Here is a 17,644-nt window from a genome sequence, read left to right on the forward strand (position 1 = left end):
CAATCTCAGTCCCTGGCAGCATTCTGGGGATGACTAACCATGCTTTTTTTGTTTTGTTTGTTTCCAGTTTTTATTTAAATTCTAGTTAGTTAACATATAGTGTAATATTGGTTTCAGGAGTAGAATTTAATGATTCATCAACCACGGTTTCCTGATCAAGAACTCTGTTATACTGGTAAAGAAAGTCAGCAAAGTTAGTGGAAAGACATTTCATCTCGATCCTGTCATTTACTAGGGGTGTCCTTGAGCAAATCACTTTCTCTGATCCTCAGTTTCATCCTTAAAAGAGAATACTGGAAGAGATAACCTCTCTGATTCCACTCAGCTCAAAGTCCCATAGGTCTGTGTTTTATCTTTCATAACCAGTTGTTTAGCCTTTCTTAGGACCTATGGTGACCTTCAGCCCACTGCTTGCTTTATCTTCCACTGGGGTTACTTTCCCACCTAAAAGAAGAATAAAATGAAAAGGCAGATAACCATTTAGAGAAAAATGGGTCCCCAAAGGTTTTATAAAAAACTGAAATTGCCCAATACATGGGTCTACTAGAAAAAAAAATCTTATTTGGCAAGAGTAAAGCCAAGCTGTTTAGCATAAACATCATCAAAACCTTTCGAAAATGTAAGACACTATCTGTTGGGTCTTGACAAATCATCAAATATTGAAGGCAAAGGGAAAAAAACCAAAGTTTCAAAAGTCTGAACTTTTGTAAGGTAGGTTAAAATTTTAAAAAAAAGTAAACTAAACAAGACAACAGTGTTGGAAGTTCATGGTCTCCAAGGTAGTAACAAAAAAAAAATTTAAGGCTAACTGAAAAAAACCTAAAACCTAAAAATAAAAATAGAAGAAAAAAGACAGATGCTATGGGATTACCTGAATCTGTGCTCTATTTCCAGCTGTGATATTAGATATTGTCCAACATGCTTCCTTTTTGATAGATTCCTTTGGGCTACTCAGCAAATGCAATAAACTCTGCAGAGCTGAGCAATTCAAAATTACCTAAACAGAAAAGTTTGAAACTTACTCTCTATTGACCAAACAGAGGTAAATCTTTAACTCATTGACTTTAGGAATAATATAAGCAAAGAAATAATGTCTCCCCTTGAAATTTTAGTAAGAAATAACTTTATACATGTAAAAAAGTATTCAGTGCCAATAAGTATTAGTTTCTAAGATTATCAAAGCAGTTTTGTTATACACATTACAATCGTATAACTGCTACCTCATAAGGCATAATAATGTATTAGTCCTTCACCTTCCTATCCTCATAGGAGTGAAAAAGTCTTTTGGGTGGGTAAATAGATCAAGTGGCCAGAAATTCAGAAGTGGTCTCAGATTTTTAAGTCTTCTGGTAACACTCTACCTGGTCGTCAATCAACAAATACCCACTTACTGAAGTACACCAAGTGCTTCAGAGGACAGAAAGGCAGGATATGTCTCCAGCTTTCAAACAGCTTACAAAGGGGAGGGAGAGTAAGACAAAGACACATGAAGGAGATCTAGTCTACCAAAACTAAACTCGTTAAGTTACAATGACTGAAGGAGTACATGGTAGGCTCAAGAATCAATCACTGAGTAACAGTAAAAGAACAGGCATCTAGTCCAGAAACTAATGCAGGTCTTTATAAGGAATTAAATATATGATAAAGTTCCTCCAGAGGTTAACTAGTTGAAAAACATTTTTTATTTTTAAAAAGTACTTTTTAGAAAGTCCAATTCTTAACCCATTACCAAAATAAACCCACACCTAATTTAAAGAGTACACATACAAACACACCAAAAAACAAAGAAATACCAGTAAATAACTGGTTTGGGGATAGTGAAGGACTTTACAAGCATAAAAACAATGGATGAAATTACAGGGGAAAATAAAACTTCATCAAATATTTGCATGTCAAAAAAAAATTAAAACGCACACTACATAATGTAAAAAAAAATTTCAACAGATAAAAGGATTACTGTCTTTAATATGTAAACTGTTAAAAGAAACAATTTTAATAGATTACCTCCCTCACAAGTAATGAAAGAAATGCAAATTAAATGAAGCCATTTCTGCCTAATACACAGCTCAAAAAATAATAAAACATGTGGTTAAAGAAACACAATTTTAACAGTATAAAATATACTACAAAGCAATTTTTTAAATGCCAAAGATGTGATTTAGAAAATACACATGCCAAAAAAATAATAATAAACCTGTCACCAGTTAAAGACAATACCCTCGGAGTGGTCAGGAAAAAAGACTTTGTGGGGCTGGGGGAAGTGCCTTGAAACACAGATAGGATTTCATAAGCAAAGAAGAGGGAGGACACAGCAGATAAGAAAGGCTGGCAATGAAAAAGTGCTGAGACAAGCTACCACAAAGTACCAAAATAAGGAAAGAATAGAGCAGTAAGGCTTGATTAAGGAAGAGTTCATTAACCCCAAAATTAACAGTAGGCTACAAGAAAGAGATTAATATCCTGAAGTACAAATTCTTTAGTCTTTCAAGATTCTTTATCCCATAATCATTAAAGAAGTTCACTGTTTTCAGAAGGTAATGTGAACAAGGTTGTTGTAGGAAGGATTAAACTATTACTAGGAAGAGTCAAATGAGAGGGGTAAATGCTGGGGAGACTAGGAAGATAAATCAGGTAGGTAAGCAGTGACCCTTGTGTGTGAGAAAACATAGACCAAACTAAGGTAATTAGATGAAGATATTGAGACACTAAGAATCAACGAGAGATGGAGACACCAGATATGACTGCAAAGTTTCAAAGGCGGGGGCAGTTGAATAGTTACCTCATTAACTGAAATGGAAAGAAAAAAAAAAAAAAGACTTGGAACCAGACTTCTGGGGGGAAGAAGATAAACTGTGAGAGATACAAATGTGAGACATGCAAGCAGAAATATCTAATAGGCTATTGGAGACCCAGAAGCAGTACTTGAGGGACATCAAAACTGGATGTATAGATTCAGAACTGGATGTATAGATACAGAACTTCCTTCATTCAGTAATTTTTGAGTCCTTCTATATTGTGCCAGGAACTATTAAGACTACAGAAGGACAAAAATGAACAAGACTGACACCACTCCCCCTCTAGAATCTCACAATCTAATAATTAGGCAATTAGGATACAGTGTGGCATGTGCTATGACAGATGAAACAAAAGAAGGCACACCTAACTTAAGAGTCTGGTAGCAAACAAGGCCTCTCAGAGAAAATAATATTAATGGGAAGACCTGAAGAATGAGAGGACATTAGTGGCAGAGTATGGATTCATGTGCAGGAGTGGTTAAGAGCAGGGATGGGGATGCAAGCCTATGTTTGGTGCAGAGGGAAGCAAGTGTGTGTTAAAACTTAGGGCTGAGTATAGTCATAGTGAATTCAAGGAATAAACATGGCAAAAGCACAGAGCATGGTATGGGGAGGGAAAGACAAACTTTTTATGAGTAGCAAATAAAGGACTACAGAGGCAAAAGCTTCCTTTCCATTCCTGTACCCCAGCAACCCAGGTCTCCACAGAGACAACCAATGTTATCAGTTTCCTGCCAGAGAAATTTTATGCAAATATAATCAAGCATATATGTTGGGTTTTTTCTCCTCTCCTCCCTGCCTCCTTTTATATAAATAGTAACAGATTCTATACACTTTCTGCCTATTTTTCTTTTTAAATGATGTAACCTAGAGATATCTCTGTATCAGTGCTTAAGAGCTTCCTCATTCTGTTGCACAGCATTCCATTAAACAGGTGTGCCACATTTTAAGGGATCTCAAACACCCTCAAAGAACAATAGGGGACCATAAAAAGATTTTAGGTAAGAGAATGACCTGATGAAGTTTGCATTTTGCAAGCATCCTTCTGGTGATACAAGAATGGAACAAGAAATGTCTGAACTAAGCATTGCAAAGGATGAGGAGGGATGGCACTTAATGACTAATGAGAGAGCTAATGTACAGGTTTTGGACATGGTCAACTGTTGGTGTCCTCATTCACTGAGGGCGGTAACATAAATAAGCAGAGGTCCAGATATACCAGGGAAAATAATGAGTTCCCTTCTGGACAGCATAAATTTAAAGTAAGTACTAGAACTGGAAGACACCTTCAAGTACAAATCAAAATTTTAGGGATTAGAAAAGTGCAGGCATTAAATTTGCCTTCCTGAGAGTCAGGACTGGCTAAGCGCTAAGGCGAAAACCTGAGTCTGAGTTCTCAATCAAGCTGCACCAGGGTGATGGCTGAAGTTATAAATAAGATCAATGAATATCCCCTTCAGGGGATAGTCCCACAAACAAGAAAGAACAGGAAAAGGAGCTTGCTAAGGAGAAATGGTCAGTGAAGCAGGAGACCCAAAACACTTAAACACCATGGAAGCCTAGGAAAAGAATGTTAAAGACAAGACCAAAGCATATGAGGGATAAAGAAAAATACCTAGAAAAATCCACTGTGAATATATCTTGATACAAAAGCTGAATGGAGTGGGGAGGGGTGACATTAAGAACAAGGAAGACTCCTCATCACATTGGAGATTTACCATGTGCAAAGAAAAGGAAGATATTAAAGACGAAATGAAGATGACAGAGAAAAGATGTTACTCGAGGCTCTAACAAGAACCACTTCAAGTAGAAGCAGTAGTGGGAAATAAACTGAATAACCAAAGGGGAACCCAAAACTGCTGTAATAGCAATAGGTCAAAATAGAGCCAGTGAGGGTACTGAAAGTAGCCAAGGCAACATTTTTAACAAACGTTAATGAAACAGTGTCAATTCTCCCTAATAACATGGAGTTAAATACTCTTAACAGTAACATAACCATGGGATTCAATGTACCGTTTCTGAAAGAAAAAAAAAGTTACCATTTATTCATACCTGCGTCTGAATATCATCGCCTGTGACAATGTTTCCCACAGCCCGCAAAGCAGGAGAAACCACCTTATAATCATTATGCCTGCAACCATAAAAAGAAATATTAATCCAACAGTTCTATCCTTAGTCTCTTTTCTTTAGGGCTGAAATCCAAACCAAATAATGCAATGTAACTTTAAAGCACAAAGTTACCTGTCTGTGGTGGTTCTCAAGGGAACCCTGCAAGGATGGGTTTGGTATTCCCTGGGAGAGCTCTCTCTGCCTTTATTATTTTTGGATAAAAACTACAAATCTTAATAATCTTTCCCAGGTATTCTATCACCTGGATTATAAGATTTCCCTCTCATTAATATAGTTTTCACTTCCTCTTTACTTATTTGAATGGGGAAAGGCAGCAGACGGTGAGGGAGAGAAAACTTCAGCAGCCTCCATGCCCAGTGCACAACTCGACGCAGGGCTCATCTAAACACCCTGAGATCGTGACCTATGCCCAAATCAAGAGTTGGACATTTAACTGACTGAGCCACCCAGGTGCCTCAGGATCGACTCTTTTAAGTGGCAATATGCCTTTTGCTATCTATCCTGAGGCTAGGCTCAGGTCATTAAACATTAATTACACAGATGAGAGTTTTCCAAATGTTCCTGCTAAAAGACTGTTCACAGCAAAAGAAAGAGCTGTTCTTTATATAAGCCTCAAAACAAACAGACTAGATATCAATATAAGTAACAAAAGAGAGCAGCCCAAAGCACAGTAAATCAGTATAACATATTAATATTTATCAGTATCTAGAAAACTAATAAACTAATACAAGGACAAAAGAAGAGACACACTTTAAGATATCTTACATCAACAGCTCCACAAGTCTCCTACATACTCCAGCATCAATGACGGCTTGGATTTTATCATTAGGTCCATCCGATAGATATGAGAGGGCCCAGCAGGCATCAGCCAGTACATCAGTGTCACTGACAAATAACAGCCAGGAAAGCACATTCAGACAGGGGGAAACCTGTAAGGGAAGATGATATGATAATGAAATTTAGCAGAATAAAAGCTAGAAGTGAGGAGAGAAACTCCAAAAGGCAATCAGGCACACAGATGGTAACTTCTGGGGTGATTAATACTTCTAGAAATGGAGTAGCAAATGGCCAAGTGGCATTTCCATCTTTGGGAATGCTGTCAGTGCCTTGCAATTTACTTTGATGAGGTAGTCAGAGACTAAGGAAAATAATCTCAAAGACTGAAGTATATACCAATTTTCAGAGAGAAGTTCCTTGTTGAAACACACTCTTTCTGGACCAAAGAGGTAAAGAAACTTTCACAAGTGGTAGAGCTAAAAAAATTTTTTAGATACTTTGCTATAAATAAAAAATGCTAGGTTTTAAGATTAATTTAGAGCTTTTTATGGTCAGTGAAAATTTATCCCAAATTAACACCAAAAAAAAAAAAAAAACAAAACCAAAAACAACAAAAAGCCCTATTTCTCCAGAAACAGATAAAATTCTAACATTTTAGATTTTATGAAAAATTATCATCTCTTTCTGTTCACATTAATATTCGCTGCTACATTCTTTTAATTGTACTTTTTCTGCTCATTTCCCACAAGCATAATCCTTACCTTTGCAAATTCTGGAGGTGGACTTTTCCCTCTACAGAGATTAGACAAAGCCCATACTGCATTCCGGGTCATGGTCAGGCGGTTTTGCTTTGAAAATAACCTATAAGTATAATACAATGGTAAACTATATAATGGACATTAATTTTCTCCTAGCATAAGATAAATATTAGAGCTACTGATCAACACATGTCTTTAAATAGCTTTTCTCCAGAACAATAAAGCTGAATTAATTTTAACAGCACTAATCCAGAATTTTGGCACTGGAGTAAGACAGAATGCCTGAAGAAATGATCTGAACAAGTTAGTAAGAAAGTATCTGTAATAAAAAAATAACAACAGAAAATCCAAAATTATTTCTAAAGATGCACTACTTTCTGAGAAACTTCCATATTTTTACTACTCAAAAAATAGTAATAATAATAGAAATAAACTTACTGCAGAAGAGGGGGAAGAATATTGCAGTCTAAGACATAGTCCCTGCACATGGTACTATCTCCAGCAATGTTGCCAAGAGCCCAGACTGCCTGCGAAAGAATTATTCATTAATGATAGGTTGTGTAGTATAATTCTCTCAGAAAAGATGTCAAAACCACCACAATAACTCTTTACAAAATTATATAGTAATTAATCAACATACACATAAGCACTATAAATACTTCGAATAGAAGTTCATTATCAGGGAATCAAATGAAATAGTTGTGGGACTGAGGGAAGAAGATCAATCATATTATAAAGTGTATATTTGAACAGTCATGGTATAAACTTATTAAAGGGAGGAACCAGTTCTTATATACTCAGCTGATTAAAAATGTATTTTAAGCTTGCTTACAAAAGAAAACAGTGGACAGAGATTTTAAAAGCAATCAAAATGCGGAAAGCTGTCAAACTTCTGGGGGTAATGGATATATATCTTGAATATGATGATGGTTTTACAGGTATATACATACGTCAAAACTTATCAAATTGTACTTTTTAAATAAATGCAGTTTTCTGTAAATTATACCTCAAGCTGCAGAAGAAAATCATACTCATTTAGCAATGATTTATATTTATGAATTTGACAAAGTTTGCAATAATAAAAAATTCATGTTTTCCAGGTCCTTTTCTACTCAAATGTGGCAAAGACCTGCTCCTTCCATCAACACTAGAGATCCCCACAAGTAAATGCTCAGTAACTGCTTATATGATCTAAAAAGTATATAGGGCTGGGGTGCCTGGGTGACTCAGTCAGTTAAACATCTGACTCTTGATTTCAGCTCAGGTCCTGATCTCAGGGTCTTGGAATCCAGCCTTTCATCAGGCTCCACATTCAGCAGGGAGTCTCTGCCTGGGATTCTCTCTCTGTCCCCCCACCACCCCCACCTTTCCTCCAACCCCTGCCCTTGCTCATGTGCTCTCTCACTCTAAAATAAATAAATCTTTAAAAAAATAAAAAGTATATAGGGCTCGGGGTGGCTGGCTGGCTCAGTGAGTGGAGCATGCAAGTGCTGATCTCATGAGTTCAAGCCCCACACTGGGTATATAGAATACTTAAAAAATAAAATCTTTAAAAATAATAATAATAATAAAATAAAAAGTATATAGGAATTTTTTAAAAATTCAGGGTTGGAAGGGGAAAACGGTTTTATGTTTCCAGAAGAGATTCCGCCTACATTCGCTATGAAATTTTCCATTTTGGTTTAGATTTCTAGAATACTCCCTGTGATGAATCATGGATTATCAAGGCCAGGTGGTGAAAGAGGCCCTGAATGTAAGACCAAAGGAAAAAATGGTATTCTTTCATTTGCTTCTCTGCTTCATTTTTTTACCTGCTCCTGGACATCTTCAAACTCTGAGCTGAGCAACTCTATGAAGATAGGCACAGCTCCTGCCTGAATCACAATCCGCGTCTGAAGAGAATTTCCTGAAGCAATATTTGTCAATACCCAAGCTGATTCAAACTATAAAGATAAAAATAATTTTATTATATTATGAGCATTTAATAGCTTGTTTTTAGCTATAACAATAAGGTTTTCTGTATGTGAAGAAAAGAATCTGAAATCAGTATTTACACACAATCTATCAGATGGATTCTGTATCAATTTTAAATGGAGAATTCCCAGTACAAAAACCTTGACCTAGAATATACAGTCTAAAATTTGGTCTAAAATTTCAGACCAAAGTAGAGATGACATAATACCATAAAAAAAGAATGAGGGACTGCTTCATATGCTGCCATAAATGATCTCCCAAGAAACAAATGAAAAAAAGGAAAAAAAAAAAAAAGCCTAATAGTGTACATTAAGATAGGATCATACTGTATTTTCTAAAAGGGTTAAGAAGGAATATATGCATTAATTTACTTATGGTACAGAATATCTCTGGCACGAGTCATAAGAAACTGTAAATACTTGTTAACTACATGGAAAGGTAAGGGTGAATAGGAAAGAAAATCTTATGTATCATTTTGGCCTTAAACCATGTATATTATCTAATTTAAAAAAAGTAAATAATTTCTATAAGATGGACACAGAGAAAAGTGGAGAGGATCTTAATGGAAAATGTGTAAGACACAAGGACAGTGAAAAAGGCCAAAGATATTTTAAATGATAAGTGAGCCAAAAGGAGCTAACTGGCATTCAATTAATAGAAATGGCAACATTAGAGCATAAAAGCTTCTGACAAATGAGAGGGCTCCAAACCAAAGTACAGAGGTAAGATTTTTTTTTAATTATTTTTATTAACATATAATGTATTATTTGCCCCAGGGGGTACAGGTCTGTGAATTGTCAGGCTTACACACTTCACAGCACTCACCATAGCATATACCCTCCCCAATGTCCACCACCCAACCACCCTCTCCATACCGGAGATAAGATTTTTTAAAAAGAGCATTCTTTAAGGCTGATAAACTGGTAAACAGAAAGTATGAAAGAAATCATGGCCCACAAAAAGTACAGCATTTTACTAATCTGTCCATCTGTGCAGTAATTTGACTCTACCCTAAAATGGAGAAATCCAAGAATAAACTCATAAATTCTATTTACTTAAAAGAGTTCTTATTCTTACTAAACTTTAGTTTTGTTTCCTTCTTCTGTTCTATTTAGCCTTTAATAAAGCACATACACAGAAAAAAATTCAGTGGCATGTCCCTTGAATGAGAGATCAGTAAAAAGTCACTGAAAGAGCTGTGACTCTTCTAAAAGAACTTTTGTGTCAACTGAAAGGCAGCTGTCATATGGAAAACTAAATCATCAATCATTGGATTCGGGGGAAGGAAAGCAGAAGACATGGGAAGACAATCTGATTATCATAATCCAAAGCATGTGAATGATAGCAAATTCACAACAGTAGATGCCTAAAGAAGGGGACGTTCCAAGAAACCTATGAAAGTGATAAACACAAATGAGTACAGAGGTTAGGCAGCCTAACTGGACAATGATATTACAGTAGCAAGGAGGTCCAAACCAGGAGCACCACAGTTAAAGGGAAAATATTTTCTTTTTGATAAGTTTGTTAAAAGAGAAGTTCAAGAGACTTCTAAACACTGAATATCATAAAATAAAAATTCTATTACATACCATGTTCATAACTGAATCACTCCTGAAACCCATGCTCAAAGCCTTTTCAATCTGTCTGAATTGAAACCTTACATTTGTTCAGTACTTTGTATTTTCAAAGCATTACTCACATATGTTTCTCACAACATCCCAGAGAAGTCTGGCTTTGGTAGTTTATGAATGAGGAAACTATCAGAAAAAGGGCCAATAATCTATTTATGTTATGAAGCCATTCAGAGAGAACTAGATTACAGCCTCCCAATCGAGTATGCTTATGAAGCCCAGCCACAGTCTTGTCTCAGACACACACCTGTAACATTGACAAGAATCTTTCAATTCCTTGAGTTTTGCTATCTACGCAAGAAATTTCAAATAATGATATGCGGATTATTTAGGGGATGCTAAAAAGAAAACAGTTTACCTAAAATGCAGTTTCTTTTGCTTTCTAGGAAAACTAACTAGCAGAGTTAAAACTTGGAGACAGATGATGTGAATACAAAAGCAAACCTTCCTACCAGACGGCAGGCTCCAAGTTGAACAAAGAGTCATGAGATACTGCAGAGACCAAGTCAAAGAAATGAGAACTGTGAGGAAAAGCTATGTATGAAGAATGAGTGAGATGGGCATACATACCAGTCTCTGTCAAAGAGAAAACAGACTGCGATGAGATTCTGATGTAAATGAAATGACAACAATAACCTGCATGGATAAAGGCTTATTAAAGAATTACCAATGAGATAAAATTAGAATAGTCATTGCTGTCAGAGCTGAAGCTACTCTTTGTCTTATGAGATTTAGTACCAGGAGTCTCACAGGAAGTGAGAGGGAATTCCAGATGCTACTTAAGAGAATGAAATGGAAAAGCAAAACAGTGAAAATGAGTAAGAAAACAGAGAATAAGTGAACAGGGATGGAAGAAAAAGGGAAATTAGGCTATCTCAGCAAAAGAAGAATGTACCAGAGTCATGTTTATTACTAAGAAGTACATAGTGATGATAATCTCCGAAAGCAAGATTCAAGGCCTCCCCTGGTAAGAACAGAAATCAGAAAGCATCAGGGACAGAAACAGATGAGTACCTTATAACCAGAGAGCCACTGAAAATCATATTCATGCATGAATAAGGCATTCTCTCTTTCACACGCATACATGCGCGCGCGCGCACACACACACACACACACACACACACACACACAGTGTTTACTTTGATGTTTACCCTGTAAAAACTCATCAAGCTGTACTTGTGCAATTTTCTATGCCCATCTGTGTATTTATGTAAAATGTACATATGTAGATAGGAGAGAGGGAGGAAGAAAACTATCGCCCCCCCATCATACAGGCCCCTGTTAATAAAGTGCTAAAAGAAATAACTTTCGAATGTTGTTTAATACGGATGTTTTTTAAAAACAGGGTGTACTTCAAACTAACCTCTCTTTCAGACTATTGCCGTCATTGTGTTGTTAATGTTTTGGTCTTGGGTCCCAGATTTGAATTTAACATGCAAGAGAGCTAGAAATTGTGAAAGTCCAGAATTTGACAGCAAAAACGACTGCATAAGGTTATGAGAGAAATGGCCAGAAAAAGTAATTTAAGTAACCATGAGACTCAAAAAATTGGTAACATGATGAATAAAGCCTAAGAAATGGTATCACCTGAAGTAAATAAATGGCAGCCAAAATTACTATGATCCTTACTTCCTCTTTTTTGTTTTAAACTACTATGTTTTTTAATGTTCCAAGAATGGTACCATGCAAGGAAAACAACCTGTCATGCTGTGATTACTTATAAATTGTAACTCCACTATTATTTTTCACTGTCCAGACTTGCTAAAGAAGGCTACAGTTGAAATCTGAAGGTCACACTGAAGATTTGAATTTTCTCTCTTCCCTTTCTCAGTCTCTACCTTCTGGTGCTCAGTTCCTTAAATAAGGAAAATGAGAATCCAAAGCTGAAGTACTTCTGACCTCCTATCAAGTTTCCCACTCCAGGTTGAGGTACGCCTGGTTCCCTTTCTCCATTTGGATCAGGACTCTGTTGCTGGCCACTTTGCCGGGTCCACTCTGGCTCCTAGCAAATGCCAGGCTCACCTGGAGAGCAAGTGAAAAGAGAGGCTCACATCAGAAAAATAAACCCAGATATCAAACTCTGCAGAGAACATTGCCTGAGTCATCTGAGCAACCTTTCAAGAAAGGCAGAGGGATCAATGAGGATGGGAAAAGGCACAGGAGGATGAAGGCTTACTGCAGTTTATCACATTAAGCTTTTATATGGGACAAGAAAGGCAAGAATGGGGAAACTACACCAATTTAATCTAAATTTACAATTTTAAGAGGAGTACCTAATGAATGGAACTAGGATGCAATTTACTTACTTCTAGCTATTTTCATAATAAGCTTCCATAAGAAGGTGTGAGAATGCAACATCTCAGCACTACAAAGGACAGTACAAACACGCAGGGCCTAGACTCCAAAACAACAACAACAACAACAACAAAGCAGGCCCAGGGAATACACCATAAGGCAGACCAATGTCATATTAAAGGTTGAATTTGTCTGAGGCCTACATGTCACTGAACTTGAGAATGCTCTTAGCTAGATGACATTATTTGCTGCCAAAATCCTAGATTCCACCCCTGTTCATCTCATTTGAAGGCAAATGAGCAAAACAGGCATCATCTCCCTGTTGTGAGGTACCTCACTGATTCAGGCATAAAGAGAGCCAGAACATAAGTGAAGAGAGCCTTCACTAGGATTCACAGTTTTTTATCTATGGAATGAAGGGACTGAGTTTGTCCACAGGATTTATCAATGAGATAAGCATAAGCTATTATTATGACTATATATTATTACACTCTTTCTGAAAGAGAATTGGCAAAAGCCCCATTCCAAAAACACACTATTCATATTTCTAGTAAGCAGGTAGGAGAGTATCAGGAACAGCTTACATCCTAGTGCTCTCCAAAAAGATAGAGGAAGGAGTGCCCTCCAAGCTTCCCAGAGCATGTCTAATTATGTGGCACAAAGCCGCCTGGTTCTCCCTCAATATATGTGTTCCTTCTGTTTCTGGAGTGGTTGACGTTAGCCACTAATCACACTGGAGAAAGAATACCATGTTGTACTTGAAATGTACACAAGAAGAAAAGCTGGAGATGATGACCTTTAGATAATAAACAGACTGGGTATTTCTCAGTCTTTGGAGAACTAAGTTGAAAATCATAAGATGCTCACTTCCAGAGGAATCTTTTCTCAATCTTTCAGCCTATTAGTTTACACAAGGGTGGAATCTGAGAATTTAGATAGAGCAAATTAGAGATTTCCAAAGGCTTTCACCTTCAGAAGATCCAAGTTCTAAGATTACAGAACCAAAAAGATGTAAAAGTTACATGTGTAGCCAGGAGAGGGCACTGTCTGAGAAAACATACTGCACTCTTTGGGGTGCACTGGAAAATGCAGAGATGGGGAAAAGCCCATTTCTCCTTTTTCATTTTAGGCCAGCGAGGTTATACCATCATTCTTTAAGAGATTAAGGAACTGGACCTCTGTGACCACCTACTAGAAACTGCTAGATCCAGGAGTAAATTCAGTATCACTCAAGTACTCTCATTGTCAGAGATAGGATACAAACGTATTTTCACATGACCAAAATGGTAATTTTCCCTACCTCCCTCTTCCTACAAAGCTTTTCAAATGATAAACTGCAGTAAGGCTCTTCATTTGGTCCCTCTGGTTCTGTTGGCAGGTTGCTTAGGGCTCAGGCTCAGTACTCTGCAGTGTTGGTTGTCTGGATTTCCTTTTTTTTTTTTTTTTTCCTGATAAAAGTCTCTTTCCTTGCTCTCTAGGTGAGCCTGATTATTTTTCAGGTGTCCGACGATCCTGGCCTTAGATGGGGACCAGAATCACAATCCAAGAGGCAGCTAGCAAAACAGAATCTTAATTCAAATGAACTTGGGGATTAGTAAATGTCAAGCTGGAGAAGAAAAACTGATGGGACTTTGAAGTACTCTACCTTTTCTGGATTTCTTGTTTTTCTTCTGGAAAGAACTCATCACCGCAACAAAGAGAGTAAAAGGAGGAAAAAGGTGGGGTGGGAGGAAAGGAGAGAAAATATCAAGACAAAGCATCAGGTCTTATGAATCATCTGCAATCCTCTGGACAGTAAAGAACCTGGGAAGAGGGGTTATTACCATTTACAAAAATGCCCCACTCCCTATAGCCTTAGAGAGTAAGGCAAAAAAGAACAAGAAGGTCAAAAGTTATCTTTAGGATTAACTTGTTATTGGCAAATTTACTTGGAAAGCTAACCTCATTTGTGATCTACCCTGCACCTAACCCATTTTTATAGTTGCAGTCTCTCTCCAAAGGGCCTAAGCCCTTCAGATTAGATCCTACAGTAAGTGAGAATTTAGATATCACTGGTACTGGTTAAAGAATAACGCTGAAACTGATATAACGGGTTACTCCAAGGAAGCATAGCTCCTGAAAATTACCAGTTTACTAAAAATCCAACTTTATTCAGGAGAAAAACAAAACCAAACCGTATTTTAAAATTTCTAGGTAACCACTAGGATGAGTCAGTTGACAGCTGGTTCTTTTTACTATGAAAATTATACAATCCAGAAGTTGCAGAATTTCCTCCTAGAAACCCTATATAATACAGTACTGACAGACTAAATTTACCTAGCACCGATCACCAATATTCACGACAAAGCTATCTGCTTGTCAGCTCTTGGGGGGAAGGGGAAGGACTGAATTAGGACCAGGTTTGGGGATTAGTGAGTCTCTAACCTAGCCCATGTTACAAAGCCTTGCAAAGCCAACAAATACAATCTAAAAATTCTTCAATACCAAATTTTACATAACCCACACTTAGGTTCTACCTATAAGGACTCCTCTACCACACACAATTACCTATTAAATAAGTATTATCCACAATCACCATAAAATAATCTTTCTCGTGACTAAAAATGACAAGAATTCTGAAGAGTAAAACCAGGGCCTAGATGTTAACAAAGCTACCAAAGCTGCTTGCAATGTGGTTGTCAGGAACACCATATCAAAAATGAGCCCCATATCAAGAATGAACTCCTTGTATAAATTAATATAAGTAACAAATCTGTATATAAATTTATATACAAGCTTGCAAAGGGAATTAAAATAGGAGGCAAGAATTGAAAATGGTTCGCACCTGCAGTGTACAGTTCTCTTTTCGTTTGAGGAACTCCACAAACCTGGCCACTACTCCTGGTGTGCTGATGACTTCATCAATAGGAGGATTAGGTTCTGTCTCCCCATAAAATGAAAGGAAAGAAAGAAGAAAAATAATCTGGTTCAACGTTTTTATCAACCATTCAGATAACACAACAAATAAATTTGATGATGGTAATAAAGATGAAGTAGTTAAAATGCCGGATTACAGAAATAACTTATAGGAAGAACAATAACCTGAAGTTGGCAGGGATAGAGCAGGATTGAGCAACTGAATTTTTTAAAAAGCAATTTTAAAAAATTTACAAGACTTTACAGACGAAACCTAAAAACAGTACATGAAGAGAAGTTCTAGGGAGCTTAGATGGGTGCAAATATAGTGAACCATTACTGTGCCATGACTAACAAAATAAGCAATGCTATCTTAGAGTGCACTACTGGAATGTGTAGTCTCAGGACCAGGAAGGCAACCTCTCCCCACACCTTACAGTAGTAAGAACACATCTGAAGTACTGTATTTTAGTTATCATATTTTTAAGAGGGATGGCTGGCAAACAATCCAGGCAGAAAAGCAGTAGAGAGCAATGGAAGGTCCTAAAAAGCCCCATGGTGTGAGAAAGGCAGTAGACTCAGCATGCTGAAAAGAGACAAGGGGAATGGGGAAGCTGTACGTGATAATGGCCTTCAAATGATTAACTTGTCTCACAAAAAATATAATTGTTATGTCACACACAATTTTATTATGTCTATATGTTATAGAGTTTCTTATTCCAGGTCCCTCAAGGGATATATTACCACTTATGACTCCAAAAAACAATACCTGTGTGTGCGTTGTTAATTTAATGTCAATATTTACTATCGACATTTTAATGTGGTTCAGAGTTCCACAGTTCTTTTTACTTGTCCAGAATGGCAAAGTTATCATATTCTAGTCTACCACTAATTATACCAAAAAGAAAAAATAAGGTAATTACCCTGACCACCAATAAATCCATTCTTAAATTTCATGATAAAATGACAACATTAAAACCAACAATTACTGATCTTTCAACTGATATTTTAAAAGATTTCCTTGGGGCACCTGGCTGGCTCAGTTGGTAGAGCGTGTGACCCTTGATCTCAGGATTATGAGTTCAAGCCCCATGCTGGGTACAGAGATTACTTAAAAATAATAAAATCTGGGGTGCCTCGGTGGCTCAGTGGGTTAAAGCCTCTGCCTTCGGCTCAGGTCATGATCCCAGAGTCCTGGGATCAGGTCCCACATCAGGCTCTCTGCTTGGCGGGGAGCCTTGCTTCCTCCTCTCTCTCTGCCTGCCTTTCTGCCTGCTTGTGATCTCTGTCTGACAAATAAATAAATAAAATTAAAAAACAAAAATAAAATCTTTAGGGGCGCCTGGGTGGCTCAGTGGGTTGGGCCGCTGCCTTCGGCTTGGGTCGTGATCTCAGGGTCCTGGGATCGAGTCCCGCATTGGGCTCTCTGCTCAGCAGGGAGCCTGCTTCCCTCCCTCTCTCTCTGCCTGCCTCTCTGCCTACTTGTGATCTCTCTCTGTCAAAGAAATAAAAAATAAAAAATAAAATCTTTTTTAAAAATAAATAAATAAATAAATAAAATCTTTAAAAAAAAAAACAAGAAAAGTTTTTCTTAAAAAAAAAGTTTCTTGATCTGAATTAATATGAAATACTGACTCCTGTTCTTATCACTTTAAAGGTCTTTTCTAAAATAGCCCAGAAATGAAAAGAATGCTGCTTTCTGGTCCTGGTAAGATTGCATAAAGAAATTCAGAAGTTAGCCATGGCTCACAATTACATATATCTTTATGTGTCCTTTTATTTTGTTGATAGACACATTCCAAAGCAATTTATTTGTGATATGAAAAATAGATTATGGGAAAGTAGTATTTTTTTAACTAAATGAAAAGAGACACAGTTGACCTCTGAACAATACAAAGGTTGGGGTGCCAATCCCTGCACAGTCAAAAATTCTTGTATAATTTTTTACTTCTCCAAATCCTAGCTACTGTTAGGCTACTGTTGACAGGAACCCTCACCAATAACATAAAAAGGCAATTAGTACATATTTTGTATGTCTAGGTATTATATACTGTATTCTTACAATAAAGTAAGCTAGAGAAAAGAAAATTATTAAGAAAATCATAAAGAAGAGAAAATACACTTATAGTACTATACTGAATTTAATGAAAAAGATCTTCAGCCCTGTCACTCAGGGGCCAACTGTACTTTAAGATACTTAGAACTCACCTTTTGAAAGCAATTTTCTGAATTTCTGTGTTGCTGAAAGCTGTTGCTCTGGACTATTGGAAAATATCATTTCAATCATGTCAGAAGTAATAACACCACCCTGGGAACACAAACAAAAGCAAATTTATAAAATTTTAACTTTAATTCAAAGGAAAACAAAGACAGTATAGTTGTGGCCACA

General features: G+C 36.9%; 1 protein-coding gene across 2 annotated transcripts in view; it reads right to left on the reverse strand.

Moving 5' to 3' along the window:
* The window catches only part of LOC111154985 (karyopherin subunit alpha 1), a 67,377-nt gene that overhangs the window by 9,446 nt on the left and 40,287 nt on the right, over positions 1 to 17,644 (reverse strand). For both annotated transcript variants that reach the window (XM_022514956.1, XM_022514955.1), the window contains exons 4-11: positions 17,464 to 17,563; positions 15,185 to 15,279; positions 8,272 to 8,403; positions 6,899 to 6,987; positions 6,464 to 6,563; positions 5,691 to 5,854; positions 4,848 to 4,926; positions 872 to 997 (exon numbers count right to left, since the gene is read on the reverse strand). In XM_022514956.1, the coding sequence (XP_022370664.1) occupies positions 872 to 997; positions 4,848 to 4,926; positions 5,691 to 5,854; positions 6,464 to 6,563; positions 6,899 to 6,987; positions 8,272 to 8,403; positions 15,185 to 15,279; positions 17,464 to 17,563 (885 nt within the window). The remainder of the gene's footprint in view (positions 1 to 871; positions 998 to 4,847; positions 4,927 to 5,690; positions 5,855 to 6,463; positions 6,564 to 6,898; positions 6,988 to 8,271; positions 8,404 to 15,184; positions 15,280 to 17,463; positions 17,564 to 17,644) is intronic.

This window comes from Enhydra lutris, unplaced genomic scaffold, assembly GCF_002288905.1.
Source record: "Enhydra lutris kenyoni isolate GAN:26980312 unplaced genomic scaffold, ASM228890v2 scaffoldscaffold39, whole genome shotgun sequence".
Lineage (NCBI taxonomy): Eukaryota > Metazoa > Chordata > Mammalia > Carnivora > Mustelidae > Enhydra > Enhydra lutris.